This window comes from Telopea speciosissima, chromosome 11 (assembly GCF_018873765.1).
Source record: "Telopea speciosissima isolate NSW1024214 ecotype Mountain lineage chromosome 11, Tspe_v1, whole genome shotgun sequence".
Taxonomy (NCBI): Eukaryota; Viridiplantae; Streptophyta; class Magnoliopsida; order Proteales; family Proteaceae; genus Telopea; species Telopea speciosissima.
Window position 1 is genome coordinate 13107887 of NC_057926.1, and position 24658 is coordinate 13132544.

A 24658-nucleotide genomic window follows, 5' to 3' on the forward strand; every position below is an offset into this window, starting at 1 on the left:
ATCAAATGCAAAGTTGACCTCGAACCAGGGAAACCAGCGGGAGATCGATTGCAGCCAGGATCGATACAATGAAAAGAACAATTTTAAAACCGCAACTCTTTTTTTATTTATTTATTTATTTATTTTTATTGCTACTTTTCTGTTACATATGAAGAAGAACATAAAAGGATAAGAAGAAGAAGAAAAGGATATAGAAGAGAAGGGGGGGGTTGGGGAATGGCCCTCTCAGCCTGGGTCTCTCACCCGCAGCTATCCCAGCTGTTGAAACATGGAATTTCTCCCATACCCGATGGCAACAAGGCCTGAAAATTCTTTTCTCCAAATCTGATCCTTCCATACAATAGGGGGCCTATTAATAGCTTAGGCAAGCTTACAAAATAGAAGGTAGAAAATAGAAACTAACTGAAATTAGAAAGTAGGAAACAAAAACTACTAAACCTAACAATTAGTGACAATGACAACTTATTGAAAATAGAAACTAACTAAAATTAGAAACTACTAAGGCGTTATATATCAGCCTTCTAAAACAAAAGGAAGGACACTAAAATAGAAACTATAAGGCAGCAATAAAATCTGTTTTGTCTTGTTATCTTTAGTGAGGCCCACAAAATCTCAATTATTTGCTTGGACTTCCTTCTCCACTCAAGGCTTGTGGACCCATAACACTGTTCATGTGAACATGTGAACCGTAGTTTTGGGTACTGTTCAGTTTTTTTTTTTTTTTTTTTTTTTTTTTTTTTTTTTTACAGTCTGTTTTTGTCCTGTCCGTCATGCTTCTCTCTGGGCCGGGGCTGTCTTAGGTGATGCTCCATCGAACCAACAAAACTTGCCACATTATCAGACCAGGCTGCCTCTCATAGCAGTCGCATCCCACAACCTGGCTGGGCTGGTTTTTGGGCTTGTTCCTGCGGGTAATATTTGGACTTGTGGTCTACATCACTATCTTCCCTTTCTATCAAGTCTCTATCTTCCAATCAAGTCTCCACAAGCAAGGAGTGCCACGCACGAGCGGAGCGAAAACAAAGCAAGGGTGGTCTACGATCAGCTCGACCGTAGGGTGGTCTACGATCAGGTGGTCGTAGATCTGGCAATCAAACTACTGCGCGTTAGCGCCCAGCAAGCAACCAAGCAACAGATGACTGCGACGCGCGAGACGTCAGTATCATAGTTGTCACGGCGGCATGGCGGTCCAAGGCGGTGGAGGCCTGTTTAAGCGCTTAGGCGGTAGAGCGGCCGCCTAAGCGGTAAAGGCGGTCTAGTGTTAGTTTTCTCCCTCCCCTCCCCCCAAACACTCAATAGTCAATACATGATGGCATGATGCATCATAGTATCATACCTTATATCATTAAAAATTAAATTTAAGCCACCTCAAGTCATCAAAATGAAAAATCATACATGACACATAAAAAATTCAAAATAATCAAACATCATAAATTAATTAAAAAACTAAAAGACAGCACAAAATCACAAATGACTAATCAACATTCTCTTATTTAGTAATCAGTTAATCACTAATCAATAATCACTAAGTCCTAGATAAAAAATGTGTTATTATCATCATTTCCTAAAAGACATAGTTGCATAGCATACCTTAACCAGGATGCTACCAAGAAAATGAAAAAATTGTAGAGATGTCAACTGTCAAGACTCAAGACTCAAGAATCAGGATGTTCATGTTGTCCATGACTCCATGTATCAATCCTGAAAATTAACAATGCAAGTAAGCATGCTAATTGTTAAAAACAATTAATAGAGAAGAAAGAAGAAGCAAATCAAATGAAGGGGGGAAAAAGGAAATAAGACGAAGAAATGAAGAATATGAAAGACTCAAAATATCCTAGTTTAAGCAGTCAAATACTCAAATACTCAAGACTTCAAGAGTCAAGTTAAATGTCAATGTCAAAGACTCAAAATATCCATAATATCCAAATACATATGTCAAATGATTTAATCAAAATCATCATCAAGTAAATTAGCAGCTGGTAGATGATCATGATCTTCTTCTTGTTGTTCCATGGAACCACGTGCCCTTTCTCCAAAATTATCTATGACATCCTCGTCGTCATTCACATCTTCCTCTTCTACCATATCTCCATCTGATCCTGAATATCTTCAACAATAGCCGTTTGGGCTATCCCTCGATTACGACGTGCGTAAGAGTTGATTGCTCCAGAGGTTGATGGTTGAGCTCTCCTTGCTCGGTTTTGGCCTTCAAATGATGTAGATGCCCCCATTGCTCTATCAGCAGTGCCCCATTTGAGATCATCCTGGGGATGGACTAAATCATCCATTGGTTGGCTAACCATCCACTCACTAGTCCAGTCTAACTCATCAAGCAATAGGGGATCATAATTTCTATTCTCCTCACGCCTTTGTCGAAACCTTTCTTGAAGGCGGCGATTATATTGAACATAGACCAGATCATTCAAACGTTCATGTTCTAGTCTATTCCTCTTCTTGGTGTGAATTTGACTTCAATAGAGGATCCCAAGTCATTCTTCTATAAACTAATAACAAAATTAAAAGTCTAAAAATAAAAAAAATAAATGTAATCACAAAATACTTACAAAATCAAATGTGCTCCAGTTGCGCTCACAACCAGAAGAGGGACAACAAAGGCCCAGTAAACGCCGTGCAATCCTTGAAAGCTCAAAAGCATCACCTCCATGTGTATCCCACCAAAGAACTATAAAGTATAAATATAATAAAAAAAAATTGGATTAATATATCATACAAAGTAGGTACAAACTACAAACAAAATAACTAAATAATATAAAATAATTAGGCAATTAGCTACTTACTAGGATTCATAGTTGTCCGTTGTCTAATGGCCATATTGCTCGAAAAAAGACCTCGAGCATTTCTATATTCACCAGCTTGATGTAATATCTTGTCTTGTAAAGATGGATCAGGCACTAATCTTGAGGTCACTTGATTAAAAGCCGTTTGTAAAGTCTGTCTCATTTGATAATCCTCAGCTTCTGAATACTGAAAAAACTTCCTAGGATTAAGAAACAATGCAGCAGCATACAATGGGCGCTCCATCTGACGCTCCCATCGCCTATTAACAATATTTATGACTTTCTTCCACAACCTCTCTTTATCCCCAAAATTTTTCTTAATCATCTTTTTAGCCTCTTCCATGGCAACATAGACTTCAGGCAAGGCAGGCTTCTCATCAGCATCTACAATCCTCAAAACAACAATAAGTGGTTTTGATGCTCTGATACAGTCTTCCACACCATTCCAAAATGTAATAGCAAAGACCGTTTCAGCCACTTTCTTTCCTGCCTCTGTCTTTACCAAATTAGAATGCTTCCAATCATCAGAAATAAATAAACTCCTCAAGTCATCCTTATGCCTCAATAAGCTCTGGAGTGTTAGAAATGAAGTTGCAAATCTTGTTACAGCAGCCCTCACAAGATCTCTCCCATTTGTTTTAGCTCTCATGGCATCTAGAAGGCGTGTGTGTCTGTAGATGAATGTTGTTATTTTCCTAACCTTCACTATCACCTTCTTGTATGCCTTCAAGTTACCAATATCTTCCAACATAAGATCAATGCAGTGGGCTGCACAAGGAGTCCAATAGAGCCTTGTCCTCTTCTCCATCAACAATGCACCATCTGCTTTATAATTGGCAGCATTATCTGTAATAACTTGCACAACATATTCTTCCCCAATTTCTTCTACCTTGCTATCAAGTAATTGAAACAAGGTATTTGCATCTTGTACATAACTTGATGCATCAACAGAACCCATAAAATAAGTCCCCTCCGGACAGTTGACAAGGAAGTTGATAAAATGTCTTCCCTTTTTATCTGTCCACCCATCAGACATGAGTGTACATCCAAACTGCTTCCAATACCCTTCATAGGTCTTTTTCATCTCTGCAGTTCTCTCCTTTGCTGACTTTAACAAAGGCACCCTCGCTTCATGATAAGTAGGGGGCTTATATCCTGACCCATATTGTGCAACGGATTCAATCATCACTTCAAAGCTTCTTGACTTTAGTGCATTAAATGGAATCCCACACTCATAAAGCCAATCCACAATATGATTATCAAATCTCTTTTTCTCTTCAGCTGATCTCATCCGGTTCTCTATTGTAGTTTGGTTACGGCCTTTAAGCCTCCTATCAGCAACCACTTGTTCAGGTGTCTGTCTCACATGAGCATCCATGGGACCCCTTACTTGTGGCTGAATTATGATATTCCTCTTTCTCTTTGCAGCTGTACCAGAGCTTGGAATCACTTTGGAAGAAGATTGAGACCTACCAGTACTAGAACCAGATTGAGACTGTATCTGCTCAACCTGTAGAGATGTCTCTTCTCCTCCTCCTCCCTCATGATCATGATCATCATGATCATCATCCAATATATCTGCTGCCTTCTTCTTCCTATTGCGCATTAAAGCTTCATTCATCTCTTGAGCAATTGCTGTAGTTGTCTTGGTGCCCTTCGCAACATCTCCATAGCCACCCACCAAATGTTGCTTTATCCTTTTAATCCCACCTCTGAGATCTTTTTTGCACAAGTTGCATTTGACAAGATTTTTGTCTGTAAGGTCAGGCCAATACCCATACTTCCACCCTGGGTCATTTGATTTGGCCTTCCTCTTTGGGTCTTTGAATGGATCATACCCCGCAGTACTGCCATTATCAGCCCCACTACTAGCAACGCCAACATTACCACCCTCGCCGTTGCTATCCATTGTGTAATGAATCAATATTCAATACTTTGCAGGCTTGCATTGTGCCAACTGCCAAGGGATAAAAGTAACTACAAAAAAAAGAAAAGGAAAAACATAAGAAGCAAGAAGGGTAAGAAAAAAAAAGGAAATCATGATTTTGATTCATCATCATGATTCTGAAATCTGAATCTCTGATTCATACTTTCAAAGAAAAAAATGTTGCAAAGAAAAAAGAAGAAGAAGCAGCATCAGCATCCATTGCTCTAACATCAATTCATCATCACATCATGTCATTGCAAAGGGGACAAAAAAAATAGAGAAGCAGGGAAGCTACATCAGTATCTAATATTCTAGATTTCTAGTAGCTGACTAATCTATTTTAGTGATTCAGGTATTCTCCATTACAAAGAGAACATCAAAACAGAGAAGAAGAAGCAGCAGCAAGTGTTAGACTGTTAGTACTTAGTACAACAGAGAAGAAGAAGAAACAGCAGTAAGCAGTTAACCAATAAGAAAAACAGAGAAGACGCAGCAGCAGTTAGAGGCTTAGAGCGTTACAGAGAAGCAGCAGGCAGCAGTTTACCAAGTTACTATAAGTCTATGATACCATTACCAGGCCAAAAAAAAAAAAAAAAAAAAAAACAACAGCAGAGAAGAAGTAGCAGAACCAAATCTCTTGAGCAATTGCTGTAGTTGTTAGGAGAAGAAGAAGAAGCAGCAGTCAACCAATAAAAAAACAAAACAGAGAAGAAGCGGCAGCAGCAGCAGTAGGATGTTAGTGCGTTACAGAGAAGCAGCAGGCAGTAGTTAACCATGTTACCAAGCCAAAAAAGAAAAAAGCAACATAGAAGAACCAGAAGAAGCTTAGAAGTTACAGTTACAGACTTAAAAAAATAAAAAAAAAAGCAGCAGCAGCAGGCATTACACGCTACAGAGAAGAAGAAGCAGAAGAAGTAAAGAAGTTACCAAGCAAAAAAAAAAAGGAGAGTTACCGTTACAGACTACAGAGAAGAAGCATCGATAGAAGTTATCAAACAAAAAAAAAAAAAAACAGAGGAGAAGTTACCGTTACTCTACAGAGAAGAACAAGCATAGAAGTAGAACTATAGAAGTTGCAAAGCAATGAAGCCAAAAAAAAAAAAGACAAGAAGTTACCGTTACAGACTACAGAGAAGAAGCATCATAGAACCATAGAAGTTACCAAGCAAAAAAAAAAAAAAAAGAGAAGATCAGAAGTTACCGTTACAGAGAAGAAGCATAGGGAGTAGAGACTTACCTTGCCGTAAAGGTAGGAGGAGGAGGAAGCTTCGACTTTTGCGCAGAGGACTCGAGAGGTAGGAGGAAACTTTGCCTTCGCCTTAGTCGAGTTGCCGTTGCCGGAGCCGGATAGGAAGGAGGAAGGTTGCAATGTCGCACAACCTCTTGCGTAGAGGAGTCGAGGGTTTTACTTTTAATTTCTTAGAGAAGAAGTTAAAGGCTAAAAGCCTTTTACAGATTTACGTTTTAACCTTTAGGAATTTAGGGATTTTAGATTTTTAGTTGTAAAGGCTATCTATCCCATGTAGCAGCGTACGTGAGATAATTATACACCAACCAATACCAATTAAACAAAAAGAATAATATATAATTGCATGAAAAAAATAAAAAACAAATACACACTCCATATTGGCGTCCGCCTTGCCCTCATGGCGTCCCAAGGCATCGCTTTAACCGCCTTGGCGACTCCTATATGGTCAAGTCGGCCACCATTCACGAGTCTTGTTAAGCGTAGGCTCGCTTAATACCTGGGTTTCCGCTTGGAAGCCAAGGCGGCGCCTTGACAACTATGGTCAGTATAGGAGCGCGCTAGCGCAACGCTTTCTTGCTGGGGCGCGCTAGCGCGCTCATGGAGTTGATTCTTTGGTAAGCATGCAAAGGAACCAAAACTCGTTTAGGGGCGCGTGAGGCGAGCATGCTTCAAAATGGATGCGGGCGCTAGCGCGCAACGGCTTTTCAGCTTGCTGGATGTGCTAACGCGCTTTATAAAATGTTTATGAAATACGGGGCACGCTAGGAAATGGCGAAGCGTTTTTTGAGGCTTTCACCCAGAAAACTGAACTAGACTCCGTTCCCTCTATGTCCATTCAATCTGAATCTGTTGACTACTTTGACCCCCGCCACGGGACAAGTCGGTTTCCTTGGTCATTCAAGCTTTTCTTTTCGTCTTCCTTATCAGTATGGGAGGAAGATTGGGGCGACATCGTGAGACAAAAAAATCAGTTTTTTTGTGAAGCATTGATCGACCAAAGTTCGCCTTTCCACTGACTGACTCGTTGGACTGCCCTTTCTGACCCTACCGTTCGTCTCGTTCACTCATTGGGAAAGGAAAGGGAAGACGCAAGTGTTGCTCGAAAGCATCATCGGATGCAGTCTAAGAATCCTTTGTTTTTGGGCTTCGATCATCTATGGGCGACCGACTGCCTCGGATTATAATGATCTAACCCTACTACCTGAGCCTATACTGTTCTACAGGATTTTTCTGTTTTAGATTTGCTCTTAACTTGAACTCTGATTGCTGATTACATTCTCCTATATTTGACTTCAATTTGTCTCATTATTCCCAGATTAAAAATTCTGTTGAACCCTAATCTTTTAATTGATTTCTGGGTTATCCATAGAATCAAATCTGTTTAAATTTTCAATTCTGACATACATTGCTGATTTTGATTTCAGTTTAATGCTATATTCTCAGTTTGATACCTAAGTTCTGCTTCAAATTACTGATAAACCTAGTCGATTCTGCTCTAGTGCTTTTGTTTTCAAATTTCCTACTTGCAATAGAATTACTCGTTGATCACAAGATCCAGTTGTCAGATTTTAATCAAACTCTGGAGGCCTTCTCTGTTTTCTGGACTAACTCCTTGACTACAATTTCAGGCCTATCAGAGTTGTATTGCAGAAATCAGTGACTTTTCTCAGTTTCTCGTACTGGTTCCTATACCTGCAATCCTATTTTCTGGTCTTCTACTAATTAATTCTATCAGGAGATTAGAACCCCATTAAGTTTCATGTTCAAATCTGAAGGTGGCCACTTCGTGCAAGAATTTGGTGAAGGTTTGAACTCGCTCCAGTCCACCCCTCCCAGGACCCTGCAAAAGCGGGGAGGCATACTGGATTACAGCCCTTCACTAAGCTGTCACATTGCAGCAGACTCCTGATCCAGCTAGAGAAGCTTATCTAAGTAATTTGCTTGGAAAACCTGCCTCTGGGTGACATGGACTATAAAGGGTTTTGACTTGAACAAAGATCCACATGTTTTCTAAAATTAATAATTTCCTTTTTGTGTGTTCTTTTTAATCAAGAGAAGAGAAGATAGAGCTTTGCTCTTTCATTTTTTACATTTTGTGTCTTTTCCTGACTTGTATTTCATCTTATAGAACTCTACCTGTCTCAAGTTAATAATAAAGAATGTATTCTTAAAGTTGTGTAATGTGTTGATTTTATCAATGAATGAAAAAATAGCAAAAACCTTGGAAAGATTTGATTGGCTTTGCTTTGAAATTGTCTTATTGTGCTGCTGTGTTTCTAAAGCATGTGGCTATGGGGCATGGGTTTCCTCTCGTGTAGTGGCCAACCACCATTGACCCATTGCCACCTGTACCATATGATGGTCACTATGTGATAAATTCTGTTGCTTGTTTATGGAGAAACCTTTTTCTCTTGGATCCATTCTGTTGTATATAGAATAAACATGCATGACTTTATATTCATTTTGGAACTTACTGTTAATTATTGGATCTATTTATTGCTTACTATCATTCGTAATGCAGGTTTTTGATCTCTCAATTGTGAAACCAAATGAATTTGTACAGTATGGATTGGCTTGCCTGGAAAATTTGGCTTCTCTTGGTGACAATTGTGCGAAAGATACTCGTGAAAAGATGAGGATCATGGTATGTATTCTGTATTGCTTGATAGATTTTCACGTAATGCTTCTTGAAATGAACCTAAACATAATTTTTGAATCTATCTAGAAACTAAAATTGTGTTCATGATAGTTGATACATTATCCTTTGTTATTGTGTATTTTTTTAATATTCACCCTTGATTTGTGTTCACGTAGTGCTTCTTAAAATGAGCCTAAACATAATTTTCGAATCTATCTAGAAACTAGAATTGTGTTCATGACAGTTGGTACATTATACTTTGTTACGGTGTGTTTCAAGTAAATGTGTGGACATAATTAAAGTATGTATGACGGTGCGATGACAAGTGTAAGAACTGTGGGGGGTCAAGGTAGCATCGTTATCAAGGTGTCGCCTAGATGTCCAGGCGGATTTTTTGGGGTTTGGGCGGTTGTCGCCTTAGTGGTATCGAACGCCTTGGCCCTTATTTATGCCAATTATTATTTACTTAAGATATTATTCATAAATAAGCAATACCCCCTATTTGTATCCAATAAAAATAGTTAGAAAATCAAATTCTAAAAGGATAAAAAGTCAACCCCCAGTTCAAGAACAAAAATTGGATTTTTGGTGGTGGTTGAAATTTTCAACTTTCTAATGCTGGGGTTTTTCTCAAATCTAAAAATTCCATAAATCTTTTATATGGTAAAACATTGCTAAAAACCAAAAGAGGTAAAATATTTATTTGTTTTTGCATATAAAAGCAATATTTTCATTCAGAGCGATTTTGACAGCATTCGCGCACGCTAAATTAGGTTTGACCGGAACATAACTCCTTCAATATATATCAGATTTAAACAATCTTGGATTTGTTGGAAAACTGGTTTTGTGCTTTACCTAATGCAAAAACCCTCATGTAAAAATAAAATCATTTGACTAGTCAAATTTCTTAGAGAAGAAGAGCATTTCGCTAAATCCAGAGTAGTTTAATTACTTATAAATAAGATCATATTTTCTAAGAACAGTATAAACCAAATGTAAGACTAGGTTTACAATGACAATGACCAATTCCAAGAACAATATAAATCAACTGTATGTTTTGATTGTTTCAAACTTCCAATAGCTTGCTTCTTCAGTTTTGTTGTCTTCTAGTTCCATGTTGATTTTTGATGACTCGATGTGACTTAATGTTGATTTTTGATGACTTGATGTGGCTTATTGTTGATTTTTTGATGATATAAGATATATATATTGTAATATACTAAATAATGTTAGAAAAGAGGGAAAATAAAAAATAACACTTGGGCGCCTTGTTGCCGAAGCGCTTAGGCACCCCTCCACCGCCTTGACAACTATGTAAGGTAGTGAATTCCCAATTACAGTTGGGTTACATCAAGGATCAGCTTTAAGCCTTTATTTGTTTGCGCTTATCATGGATGATTTAACCAGGGGCATTCAAGATGTGGTTCCTTGTATGCTTTTTGCTGATGATATTGTTTTGTTGATGAGACAAAAGCAAGGATTAACGCCAAGTTGGAGTTATTGAGATCAACCTTGGAATCAAAAGGTTTTAAGATAAGTAGAACGAAGACGGAGTATATGATGTGTAAATTTGGTTACACTAAGATAGATAATGAGTTGGTGAAATTTGATGAAAGGGAGATTCCGCAAAGTGATTATTGTAGGTATTTGGGCTCGATTATAATTAAAGAAGGTGATATAGAGGATGATATTTCATAAAGAATTTAAATAGGATAGATGAAGTGGAGGGGTGCGTCCAGAGTATTGTGTTATTGACGTATTCCTTTAAAAGTTAAATTTTTTTAGGAGAAGTGGTGAGGAAAGACATGTATAGTTTAGGCCTTGTAGCCAACCCCATTTAGTTGGGATAAGGCTGAGTTGTTGTATTCAACCTTGATTTGTCATCATCATCATGTATACAACTACCAAAATAATTACTGGATTGCTTTTTATTATTTGTTGGTTATAGAAAGAGTTTTGAGATTGTTCTGGGCAGGTTGCAGGGGGTGATGGTACAGTAGGTTGGGTTCTGGGAAGTCTTTCTCAACTCTATAAGCAGAATCGATTGCCAGTTCCTCCAACAGGAATCATTCCTCTTGGTACGGGCAATGACCTGTCTAGAAGTTTTGGTTGGGTAAGAATTTATGTTGCATGGACTTTCCTGTTTGCTTATTGTTATATTGCCTTTTTGTTACCATTTGGTTTGTTCTTCTCTTCAGGGTGGTTCATTTCCTTTTGCATGGAAATCAGCTGTCAAGAGATCGCTGTATAAGGCTGTTACAGGTCCAGAATGCCGTCTTGATACGTAAGTTCTCGTTTTACAGATCTAAGTTTATTGCGAGTTGCGACATTATTTTCATGGGAATGCAGGTTTTGTATTTATTCTCTACTCTTTTATTTCTTGCCAAGAAAGGTGCATTGCATCTTGCAAATACTTAATACTATTCCATTAAACACAAAAAGCATGTGGTTCCCTTAAATTGCATGAAGGGGCATACGTTTTTGTGGCAATCCCTATGATTTCTAAGGCTGAAATCAAAGGGAAGAGAAAATAAAAGTTTCGATCATCGTCAGAACCCAATTGGAATTAGAGATTGAAAGAGAGCAAGAGTGCAAGAGGCGAGGTGTGAGAAGAAGGTTGAAGGAGGAGAAGAAGAGAGAAGAAGATAGACGAAGAGAAGAGGGAGAGATATGGCGGTAGAATGTTGTGGAAGAGTTTGTTTCTTTCCCCTATATTGATTTGCTTAACCATAAGGGGAAATTACATCCTTACCCCCATGCTAATATATGATAGCCAAGGGAGATAAAAGGTAAAAAAAGTATAAAGCACATTGTAACATAACACATTACATCATAATACCCAAAGTACCCTTATTACATAAACTCTAACACTCTCCCTTAAGCTGGAGAATAAATGTCATACATTCCTAGCTTGCATGGAAGGGTATTGAGCTGATGATGGAGGAGCCCTTTGATGAAAATATCTGCCAACTGATCATCTGTCCTCACAAAAGGAGTGCAAATGTAGCCAGAGTCAATCTTCTCTTTGATGTAATGTCGGTCCACCTCAATATGCTTTGTCCTGTCATGTTGCAGACAGTTGTGGGCTATACTTATAGCAGCCTTGCTATCACTATAGAGTCTCATGGGTGCTTCAGTATCAAACCCCAACTCTTGGTACAACCTTCTCAACTATAGGAGTTCAAAACCCCAACCATGACCCTGAGTTCTGCACTGTATTGGGTCACCATAGGCTATTTCTTGCTCCTCCATGTAACCAGTGTACCACCCACAAATGTCTAATAGCTTGATGTAGACCGTTTAGTTTGAAATTGAACCAGACCAATCGGCATTAGTGTAGTCCTCTATCTTCAAGTGATCATGCTTGGTATATAATAGTCCTTTCCCTGGGGAGGACTTCAAGTATTTGAGGATGTGATAAATAGTATCCAAAAGTGCCCACTTTTGGGGGCATGCATAAACTGACTCACCACACCAACTGTATAGATGATGTCTAGATGAGTCAAAGAGAGTTATATCAGCTTTCCCACTAGTTTCTGGTATTTCCCTGCATTAATAAGGGGTGAACCACATTCTTCCCCAAGCTTGTGATTTGGTTCAATAGAGAGTTTGCTGGTTGCAACCTAACATCCCTGTTCTTTCAATATTTCAATATGTCTAGCAAAAACTTTGGCAATATTTATTCCCTTCTACGATCTTTACACTTCAATCCCCAAGTACTTCAAGGGTCCAAAATCTTTAATCTCGAACTATTGGGCCAAGTAGGGCTTCAATCTACTTATCTCAACTTTGTCATTTCCAGTCACAACAATGTCATCCACCTAGACACTAAGAGTTGTGGTAGTACTATTATCTCGCTGGACAAATAAAGTGTGATCAGCTTGACTTTGGGAATACCCATTCTTCAGAATGGTCTGTCTGAACCTCTCAAACCAAGCCCTTGAGGACTGTTTGAGGCTACATAGTGCTTTTTTAAGGAGTCACATTTACCCTTCAACTATAGGAAACTTGAAGCTGGGTAGCGGTGCATTTTTATTTCCTCTTTTAAGTCACCATGGAGGAAAGCATTCTTTATACCCAACTGATACAATGGCCAGTATCTATTGGCTGCCAATGATAAGAGAACTCTTATCGAGTTGTATTTTGCCACATGAGCAAATGTTTCCTGATAATTAATCCCATACACCACCTGACTATACCCTTTTGGCCACTAACCTTGCCTTATATCTTTCAATAGCACCATTGACTTGTACTTGATTGTGTAGATTCATCTACACCCAACTGGAACTCTCCTCTTGGGAAGATCAACTAACTCCCAAGTACAGTTCTTCTCAAGAGCCATCATTTCCTCAGACATACAATTTCCTATTAAATCTTAAGTCATAATATGTTTATTAAAAAACTTGTTGTTTTCCGGTGATTTTAGTCCTGTTTGAAAGTTTTAGTTAACTTTCCTAGGAGACCAAGATCTTGGTATTTTGATATTTATTGGGGAAAGTATGGCGATTTACTCATGATGTGTTACTATAGCAGCTTTCTATTTTAAAAGTTTATCAAGGAGAAAAATGATTTCAAGAATATTTCTTAATTTGATTGGTTTATATAACTAAAGACATACAAAATGAGATTCCTTAGTGTATGCTTTTTGCTGATGATATTGTGTTGGTGGATGAGACAAAGACAGGGATTAATGCGAAGTTGGAGTTATGGAGATCTATCTACATTGGAATAAAAAAGTCTCAAGATAAGTAGAACAAAGACAGAGTAAATGGTGTGCAACTTTAGCCACACTATGGTGGTTATGAGGTGGTCAATAACGATGATAAATAGATATCTCAAAGTGATTACTTTAGATACTTGGGCTCTATCGTAAGTAAAGAAGGCGATATAGAGGATGATGTTTCCCAAAGAATTAAGATAGGATGGATGAAGTGGAGAGGTGCAACTGGCGTACTGAGTGATCGACGTATTTTTTCAAAACTCAAAAGGAAAATTTTTATAGGACTGCCATATAACCATCTATGATGTATGGTGTAAAAAGTTGGGCAATTAAGAAGCGGCGCGTAGATAAACTAAGCGTGGTGGAGATGAGGATGTTGAGATGGATGTGTGGCAAGACTAGGAAGGATAAAGTAAGGAATGTCCATATTAGAGCTGAATTGGGAGTAGCCTCTATGCATGAGAAGCTAAGAGAGAGTCGTTTGAGGTGGCATGGCCATGTCTAATGGAGGCCTTGGGATGCAACAATACGGAGGAGTGATTTGTTTTAGAAATAGTGACAACCCCACTGCCTCCCTTTCCTTTTCTTGGTTCCGCCTCTCTCTTTCTCGTCTCCCCCCTCTCTCCTCGGTTTTCTCCCACCATCACCACCACCTTCTAGTCCCTCCACCACCACTCAACTTCCCTTTTGTTGTCCTCATTTCCGACAGATAGCAACTTGTTGTCCTCAATCCATTTATTTATCTATTGCATAACAGAAGTTGGACAAAATTTTTTCCCTTGGAAGACAATGCTATTCGTGCTCTGCCAAATGAAATTATAAAGTAATGCTGGCAATATTAAGCAATCTGTCTCCAATTGATTTTGATATGATTGAACTGGAGATTACAGTTGAGAAAGCCTCTTGTAGATTGTTTCCCTGCAGAAATTCAGTGCGAATCCGAGTGGTCCTGCTGCCCATATTCTTTTAGAGAAAGGGCATGAAAGGAAAATATGCCATGGTGTTTTGGTTCCTTCCCAACAGATGGGGCAGCAAGTGGAAGATGGATGTAACCATTGCAGTTTGTTTCCTGTGGTTACCCTATCAATGAGGACTTTCCAAATAAAAAGTTTGAATTTTGGATGGACTTGAGTTTCCAGATTCTAGTCCAGAATGTGTTTAGTTGTGGGCATGAGGGTTGATTGGAGGCCACGTATGCAGCAGCAATTTTAGTAGAGAATCGACCGGATTTAGAAACATGAGTGATAAGGGGATGGAGAGTATGGCCTGACTGATAGATTTTGGGAAAAGGGAGCGAACAAGAGGGGCAATCCAAGTACGGTCACATAGTAATTCACTCACCTTGGAAAAATTGGGATTGGGATAGCCCGAATGTGGGGGTGCATTACCATCTTGGTTAGGAATCTAAGGTTCAGACCAGCTATTGATTTTAGTACCAGTACCTACTGGCCATCTAATCATCTGTCTGAAGGTTGGTAACATCTCTCGGATGCTATTCCAAGTCTAAGATCCTGGGCGAAGGTGTGCTTGGGGGTTAAGAAGTGATGAAGGTGCAAAATATTTTGCTTTAAGGATTCTAGCCCAGAGACAAGAGGGGCTATTAACTAATCTGCAAGTGAGCTTCAGAATTAATGCTTGGTCGTGATTCCAATGGGATCTGAGGCCAATACCTCCATTTCTCTTAGTTCTATAAATTTTATGCCAGGAGGTTGGGGTATAACCTTTATGATCCATCTTTTGACCCTTCCAGAAAGCCGCACTAATGGAGTCCAATTGGGAAAAGATGGACTTTGGAAACAGAAAGCAGGACATCTGGTGAGTGGGGATAGAATTGAGTACGGGTTTGATCAGGACAGTTCTACCAGCTTGTGATAATAGATTGTCTTTCCAAGCTGTAAGTCTAGTTTGGACTTTGGACTCTATTAATAAGGGGGGTAAGGGTTTTTTTTTTTTTTTTTGACCGGTGTGGGAACAGATAGGTACCTAGCTATTTAGAGTTGTCCTTCATGTCAGATACCTCAAGGGTTCTACGGATCTCATTTTGAAGTGATACCAGAGTATTTCCACTAAAGAAGATACCACTTTTGGACATATTTAACTGTTGGCTTGAGAGAGATTCAAACAAGTTTAGAATGGCTTTCAGAGTGTTGACATCTGCGAGGGTTGCTCGAGAAAAGAGGAGGGTGTCATCAGCAAAAATGATGGGTTTAATTTCTGGTGCGTGACGAGAGATTTTTTTTTTTGGGGTGAATAAAAAAGTTCATTACCAAAGGAATGAGAAAAAGAAAGACAGGAGACCCCATAAGGGGAAAAGAAAGAAAAGGACAGCCGACCCAAGCTTAGCTAGGGGAGTCCAAAGTAACAAAAGAAACATTTTGAAGGCCCCAGGAATCAACAATGAGCCTGTTCCTTGGGGTATCTAAACACTGAGAAGGAGGAACAAAAGATAACTTTGCAGAAATTTCAAAGGAAATGGAATCCCAAGTCTACTGGTAAGATCGAGAATTGGAGGTCCATTTCCTGACATTACGCTCCATCCAAATATGGTTGAGAGTAGCACAAAAAGCCAATTTTCCCATGCAATCACATAAGGAGGAGCCAGCAAAGGACTTGTCAACCCATATCCATTCTCTTGAGAAAGGGAGGATGCGTCTCTGGGAAGGTCAACACTTGGGAGAGGATACCCTTCCAGATAGCTTTGGTGGTGGGGCACTCAAAGAAGAAGTGATTCAAGTCTTCATCATTGTTCCAGCAAAGGCAGCAAGTAGGAGACATAGCGATTTGTCGGCTGCGAAGAAAAGCTTGAGTTGGGAGGCAGTTGTTGAAGATTCTCCAGGCCGTGAAGCAATACCGAGGGATGTGGTGCTTGAACCAAATTAGCTTGTGCTAAGGGACCACCGGGCCTTCTAATCGAATATAGTTCCAAGCTACTTTGGAAGAGAATAAGCAGGGATTGTCTGGCGACCAAGTAACACAGTCGCCTCCTGCCACAGGCCTTCTGGGAATAGACGAGAGATCATTCCAAATAGGAGCAAGAGCAGGGACATGGGAGGGAGGAGCCCAACCACCAGGATCAAGAATGTCGGCCACCAAGGAGAGCCTATGAAGACCTGAGGCATAAATGGTTCTCAAAGTGACCAAGTGAAGAAGGATTCCCCTTGGGTGCCAATTATCCAACCAAAGGTGACGAGAGATTTTAATTCCTTTGAAGAGGTTAAGATCCCTATATGTATGAAGGAGCCTTAAGAGACATTCCATGGAATGGATGAATAAGTATGGGCTTAGGGGGCAACCTTGTTTAAGGCCTCTAGAGGGTTCAAAGAAATCAAACACACTCCCTTCTAATTTAATGCAAGGTTCGAGAACTCGCGAGATCTCGCCGAGTTTCTCGGTTTTTCAAAATCTCGAGCCGAGATCACATACGCATTCTAAAAGTGCATTTTCTCGGCGAGATATCGAGATCTCGGTTTGACATAGGAGAATGCCCATCTAGGTCCTTCACATGAGTGGCAGATCTCAATTTCTTACTGGAATTTCTTGGTATACAGACACCTATCTATGCCAGGAACTAAGACAGACAAGACAGACACTTATTTATGCCTAATATCATTTAAGTAAATGATTTTCCTTTACTTAAGATATTATTCATAAATAAGAAAATACCCCCCCATTTGAATCCAATAAAAATAGTTAAAAAATCAAATTCCAAAAGGAAAAAAAGTCAACCCCCCAGTTCAAGAACAAAAACTGGATTTTCGGTGGTTGGTGCAATTTTCAACTTTCTAATGTTGGGGTTTTTCTCAAATCTAAAAATTCCATAAATCTTATTATGGTAAAACATTGCTAAAAAACCAAAAGTGCGGTAAAATATTCATTTGTTTTGATGTCCAAAAAATTATTTCCATTCAGAGCGATTTTGACAGCATTCGTGCACACCGAATTAAGTTTGACCGGTACATAACTCTTTCAATATAAATCAGATTTTAGCAATCTTGGACTTGTTGGAAAGCTTTCTTTTAAACTTAATTCGGTGTGCACGAATGCTGTCAAAATCCAGTTGCGTTAGAAAGTTTGAAAATTGCACCTACCGCCGAAAATCCAGTTTTTATTCTTGAACTGGGGGGTTGACTTTTTTTCCTTTTGGAATTTGATTTTTTAACTATTTTTATTGGATTCAAATAGGGGGGCATTTGCTTATTTATGAATAATATCTTAAGTAAATGCAATATCGTTTACTTAAATGATATTAAGCATAAATAAGTGTGTTTGTCCTGGTTTCTAGCATAAGTAAGTGTCTGTCTTGCTTTCCTACTAACTGAAACTCCTATTTGGACTTAGTTTTTGCAAAATCTGATAGTGCCATTGTGTTTAAATGACCTAAAATAGGCTGAATACCAAGTTTCAGACCCAAACTAGGTCTAAAACCCACCGAGATGAGGCTTCGAGTCGAGAAAAAAAAAAGTGCAACAACTCGGCGAGATCTCACCGAGATCTCGACTCAACTCGACTCGGTTTTTCAAGGGTCTGAGTTGGCACCGAGACCCGAGTTTTCGAACCTTGATTTAATGGAGGAGTAATGTAGTTCTAGATAGGGTAAAGCCCTACTAAAAGCCAAGTAAAATCAAGTTCTGATCGAGTCTGCTGTTTGGGGCAGATTTGGAGCTGTTTAGGGCAAATTTAGGGTTTAGGCTAGGGTTAGGGGTGAATGTGATATGGTAATGATCAGCAGGTCTAGGGAATTATTTTGTTATAAAAATATTGGGATTTGGATGAGTTTAAAATTTCTGCAGAATTAGGGTTAGGGTTTGGGTGTTAGGTTTCAGGTTCTAGGGTGAAACTTAGGGTTTTGGATGGGGGTTTGAAATTGGGTTTTAGATGATCAGATTGGGTTCAAACTAGGATTGAGTATAGGGGCTGAGATAGGGATGATATGCCTGAAATCTGAGAGGAATTGGGTGAGGGGATAGGGCTGGACAGAACTTAGATTGAACTAGGGTTTATGAAATTAAAACAGAAATTAAAGGGGAATCGAATGGGGAAGGAGAAGGAATGGAAAACAGAATTTAAATTCAAACTTACCACAGGATTCCACCGGCAGCAGCTTGAACAAAGAAGGATAGAGCCACCTTCAAAGAGAGAACCTCCCAGCCGTCACGGCGTAAGGAGTCACAGAAGGTCCACTTGTCCTTCTTCCTTGATAGATCCACAAGGCAACACTCCAAGGAGCAGGAGCAGCAGCAGCAGCAATCGGCAGCCAGCAAACAGTCTTTTCCAAAAATTCAATTCTGTGGGAGCTTTCATGATTTATCTTATTTATAATATGGCTTTATGCCAAATCCTAATACAAATTAATTACCTCCTCACTTAAAATCGTGGAAGGGACCTAATTAAACAAAGCTAATAACTTAAAAACCCTGAAAAGACTTAATTACCTCTATTAACTTAAAAGATTCTAACTTAAAACTACTGATTTAAAAGAAGATTCATTACTAGCCAATAGGATTTAAGAACCTATTAGCCAATAGGAGCACTTCACTTAAATTAGACCAACTGAACCAATTGGATGCAACCAATTTAAACCGGTTCCATTTAAAAAACAGAAAATAAACTAAGTATGGAAAATGCAAGCAAAATAAACCTAACCTATGGCTCCCTAATTAAATCCTGAGTTCAGGACTTCTTCTTCTTCTTCTTCTTCCTACTTGGGGCTGCATCAAGGAGCATTTCAGAATAGTGGATATGAGATTGCACCAAGATTGCCCAAACCCTAAGAATAAGAACAAAGCCTTAAGGAAGCCCCACTCAATTCTGTCATAAGCTTTAGACATGTCGAGTTTTAGAGCCAAGTATCCAGTTTTCCCCCTCTTTTCCTTCTTAAAAAGTGGAAAATCTCTTGGGCAATGATACTGTTGTCCGAGATTGGCGATCTTTGATGAAAGCGGATTGTGAAGGTGATATGAAATCAGGTAAAAGAGGCTTTATTCTATTGGCAATGATTTTGGTTAGGATTTTGTAAGAGACATTACACAAGCTAATGGGTCTAAATTCCTTGACTCTATAGACTGAACTTTTCTTTAGAACTAAAGTGAGCAGGATGTGATTAATTCCAAATAGGAGTGAGGAGGGGTTAAAGAAAGCATGAACAAAATCAACAATATCAGATTTAATGATATCCCAGTAGTGGTGGTAAAAAACTGCCGAGATACCATCAATGCCGGGTGCTTTTAGAGCCCCTATGCTAAACACAACATTATTGATTTCATCGAGTGAGGGGAGTTGAGTGAGGGCAGGTAGGTGGGTTGAGTTGGGGAGTGGCTTGAAAAGGCACTCCACGAAGGAAGGGTCAAGAGGGTTAAAAGTTGTCAAAACCTCTTTAAAATGGGTAGCAAACATGTGAGCGATTTCTAAGGTGTTTGAAATCAGGTGATCATCATCATCTTTAATGTAACAGATCCGATTTGTATGGAAATATATTTTTTTGCAATGGAATGGTAGTGGTGTTTCTATCACCATCAGAAACATACAGATGTCTGGACTCTGGACTTCTGTGCCCAGAAGGTCTCCTTAGCTTCAAGAATCATTCTAAAGGATTTATAGGCCTCATTGAGTAAATTAAAGGATTGTAAAAAGGGGTCGCAACTTTCCAACTTTTGGATCCTATCCTACAGATCAATTTTGATAGTCTGTATCCTTCCAAAAACATTGGAGTTCCAGACCTTTAATTTTTGGGTGTGTTGGAGTATGTAATCCAGAATACCGTGGGGGTATTCTAGTTCTTTTGGGGTAGTTTTATTCCTATGTTATTAGGTTTAAGTGGCTGCTCTTATCGGGTCAGTTAGTTAGGGGTAATTATGTCTACAGTTGGCTATGTGGGTTTAGTCCTACATCGCCTAGTTCAATCCTTTGTAACTTTCCCCTCTATTATAAATAGAGAGGCTTACCTATCAATGAAATATAACATTATTATTCCATTCTCTCATTCTCTCTTTCTAACCCACGGTTCTTCCAACATGGTATCAGAGTAGGTCAGATCTAGGTTAGAAAGAAAGGAAAAACCCACCTTCTTCTCTCTTTCTCGGCTTCTCCTTCTTCTGGTTTTCTTCTTCTCATCCTTGTAAGGGGGCAGCACTAATGAGGTAAAAACTTTAACCAATGATCTAGTTGCTACCCTCCTCCATTCAATCTCTTTTTCAATTAAAATTCTGCTGGAACCATCTTTGCGAATTGGAGCTTTCTAGAATTTTTTGGAGATCAACTTCCTATCACTCTTGAAGGTTGACCTTCCACCACTGGAGCTCCCTTTGCTCTCTTTTCCAGCACCTTCCTACCCTATTTAAATAACCTCCTTCCCTTTTTTTCTATTTCTCCATTATTCATTAACCTTTCCAGCCCCTACCCTAATCGATCTCAACTTGTCAGGGGTTTTTTTCAAAACCCTGACTCCAATCGATTATGGGGTTTTCCTTCCAAATGCAACTGATTTTTTAGGGGTGATTCCCTACTACTATATCCCCCCTCGACCTAAGTTTGGACCTTTTCTGATGGTTGGATTAGTTTTTACAGCAAAGCCTCCTTAACCTTCTAATTTGGTTACCTGCCGAAAAAATCCTGCCAAAACTTGAATCCAATCGAATTGAAGGTTATAGGTTTAAGCTTTTGCTGATTTTTGGAGGGCTGATTACTTCCACTTCAAGGACCAATCAACCTCAATATTGCACCTATCCAACTTTTTGAAGACCCCTACCCTAATCGATCTCAGCTTTTCAGGGTTTTCCAAAACCCTGATAAAAATCGACTTGGGTTAGGGATGTTTGCTGCTGTTGAAGTGCTTTGGAGGTGGTTCTAACATTAAAAGAGGACTCTCCTACGTCCATACAAGGCTTGAAGAAGGTCTATTTTACTGCAATGGTTGCTGCCCTATTTTTCTGCGATTTTTTGGAAGCTCTCCCCTTTGAAGATCAAGTCTCACTCTTACTGGAGATTGATTGTTCACCTTGGAGGTTCTATTCTAGCAGTCTTGATTAGCATCTATTGCAAGTCTACATGAGCAATTGAAGTCCCCTTTCCCTAAATCGATCTCAATTTCAGACAATAATCGATTTTAGGGTTTGGGCTGTCCTATCAAGCTAAGTTTTTGAGAAGAGTCTTATACATATCAGAGGAGTATTCAACCCAAGTTTCAGCATCATTCATCGAATTATTTTGACCAAATTCAGGTTCACACTGATGGCTCGATTTCATCATTTATCAACTTATTCTTTTACTTGTTCCTATGTGGCTGGCTGCTTCAACTACCTATGGATCTATTGAGTTATTTATCCTATACTTGCTAGTTCTATTGAGCTTTACTACATACCTTACTGGTTCTATTGATTGGCTTCTGTAAGCATGACTGGTTGATATGTTACTGCTACCTTTATGAGGACTACTGCTGCCCTATTATTGAGATTGAGTATCCTACTATTGGAGATCAAATTTCTTTCATTATTGAAGACTCGTATCTACTACCCTGAAGATCAGCTTATTGGGGATTACAACAGTGTGTTCCATGGTTATTGGGTGCAACTACGAACCTATTCAGTTGTGTGAAGCTTTTCTACTAGTTCATATCCAGTTTAATTTAGGAGCTTGATCCTAGCATTGGTCACTAATTCAGATCTGATCCAAGTTTCTTGTTGAAGCTTATTACATCAATTCTGCCCGGATATCTTCATTAGTTCTATTTAGCATATGGGAGTTTATAGTTTGGAATTTTGCACACTAGTTCTTCCTTGTGTGAAGCTCGATCAAGTTTTGAAGAATGGTGCCTTGTCTTTCTAAAAATCAGACCTGTTTTTTATAATTCAGATCTGATCATTGGAGATTGGTGTTTCTGGAATTAGTTTGATCGATTAAAGAAGGTTGATGATTACTGTGTTGCATTGTTTTTGTCAATGGTTCTTTATCCCACAGTTTTTTTTCACTTCACCACCTCCCATACAACACCTTTGGCATATACCCATAACCACTTTGGAAGTTTATGGTATTCTCTACATAGCCATTTCTTCCTTTTCCATTACCCTTAGCACCTTTTGGAAAATTCTGGAATATTATACTTTTGCACTATTTCTTACATCATCTCCATTATCTGTCCATGTGTACTACTACACATGGCCGGGGGGGTGGGGAGATTATGTACACTACACCTGCAGCCACTGTAGAAAGCAGAACTTGCAGGATGTTTGGTGCAAAATATAGAAGATCAGTCTTCTCCACCATTGCTATTGGGTATCCTTCATTATTGGGTTGAGTTTGCCGTAAGGGGGAGATGAAGAGTATTGAAGATGTTTGGTTATTGCCTGCCTATATGAGGTTCTTCCCATTTTGTTTAAGTTGGGCATCAGTACCTTGTATTCGCCAACTTGAGAGGGAGTGTTAGGATTATTATGGAGTTCTTTTTTTATTTAGTTCAAGCGGGATTTTCCTTCTTCTCTTATTTGTATAATTCAGCTTGAGGGGGAGTGTTGGAATATGTAATCCAGAATACTCCTTTGGAGTAGTTTTATTCCTATGTTATTAGGTTTAAGTGGCTGCTCTTATAGAGTCAGCTAGTTAGGGGTAATTATGTCTACAGTTGGCTATGTGGGTTTAGTCCCACATCGCCTAGTTCAATCCTTGTAACTTTCCCCTCTATTTAAAATAGAGGGGCTTACCTATCAATGAAATATAACATTATTATTACATTCTCTCATTCTCTCTTTCTAACCCACGGTTCTGCCAACAGGGTGATACCATTTAGTTTAACCATAAAGTTTTCTGCCTGGATAGCGGTCCAAGCAGAAGCCAAAAAGTTAAGAAAATCCGGGTGTTTGGTCCAGGCTGACTGGAAATGGAAAAGTTTGTAGTAGGATACGATGTGGGGGGGGGGGGGGGAGTAATCAAGGATAAGGTGATTGTGGTCCGACCGTAGGGATGGGAGGGTTCGAAGGGTGGAAAAGGGCGATCTAGAGATCCAATCTTTGCTGGCCAAACATCTATCAAGATGTTCCAGAACACAAGGGGGCTTCCGGTTGTTACACGGCTTCCTCCAGGTAAACCAGCTCCAAAGGGCTGCAGTTCTTCCAACCCAAAGTTAGAGATGATAGACAAGAGAGCCAACGCAGATGGAGGGAGGGAAAGGATGGGTTTCCCACCAAATTTATCATTACCAGAGAGAATTTCATTGAAATCTCCAATGATTAAGAAGGGGCAGGAGAGGGTTCGGAGAAAGGAATCAAGGCTGTCCCATAAGAGATTGCGGGGCCCCGGTTTAGGGGGTGCATGATTGCAAATTAAAAGCCAATGGGTAGAAGACACAGGGTCAGAAATGAAGGTCACTATAAACCTCTCTTCAGAAATAGAGTGCATGATGCAATTAGGGGAACTAGTAAGGAGCCACAGACCTCCACCAAACCCCTTACATCCAGTACTAGCCGAGAACCCCACAGAGGAGAGCTTTCTCAGGGATCGAGGGAGGAGGGTAAGATCTGGGGTGAGGGCTTTAGTTTCACAAAGAAAAAAAAATCATGTTTGAACTTAAAGAAAGAGTGCTTAAGAGCAGTGAGAGTGGTTTTGGAATTAAGACCACTGACATTCCAACTAAGAACTTTCATTTTTTACAGGCTCAAGCTAAAGCTCGGTGACTAAATTTAAAAACTGTAGTGGAAATGCTAAACAAAATAGTAGTAAAGACTAAAATAAAAACAGAAAGAGATTTAAAGTAAAGAGATACCGATGTAGAGGGTAAGTGGGAATCTCCACGGTGATGGCTGCGAACTGTTTTGTGCCCATTGACCTCATCAGAAATACGAATGGACCTCTTATTCTGGGATGAGATGTGCATTTCTTTGTCTGGCTTGAGTTCACAAAGCCAAGAGTTGAGTTTTTTGTTGAGCTCCGAGGGGGAATTGACCAATTTAAGGATGTTAGAAGAGAAATTTTGAATGACTTCAAACTCCGCCTGGTCTTCAGATCCCAGAAAGTCATCATCATATCCCGATCTTTTCCTCTTCATTGGGGGACAAGCAGGGGCTTTCCCCTTTTCCTTATATCTCTTGGCTGGTCCATAGGAGGGCTCAGAACCACTGGACGAGTGAGACGCAGACGGCATGGTCGAAGAGGAAATTGTGGAGGATGAAACCGATGAGTCAGAGCCTGGGATGATACTGGTTTTAAGGGATTTCTTTTGGAGTTCCTGAAAGGATGCCTTATTGTGCTTTTGATTGTGAAGCGGGGCAAAGGTCACCTGCTTGGTGGTCTTCCGGTGCCTGGATTATTGATGACGGGAACAACAATTGCTGCAACA

General features: G+C 39.5%; 1 protein-coding gene across 1 annotated transcript in view; it reads left to right on the forward strand.

The window, feature by feature from the left end:
- LOC122646361 (diacylglycerol kinase 7-like) overlaps positions 1 to 24658 on the forward strand; it is a 140446-nt gene that overhangs the window by 6926 nt on the left and 108862 nt on the right. Inside the window, exons 2-4 of the mRNA XM_043839909.1 lie at positions 8499 to 8621; positions 10591 to 10728; positions 10814 to 10899. Coding sequence (XP_043695844.1) covers positions 8499 to 8621; positions 10591 to 10728; positions 10814 to 10899 — 347 coding nt within the window. The remainder of the gene's footprint in view (positions 1 to 8498; positions 8622 to 10590; positions 10729 to 10813; positions 10900 to 24658) is intronic.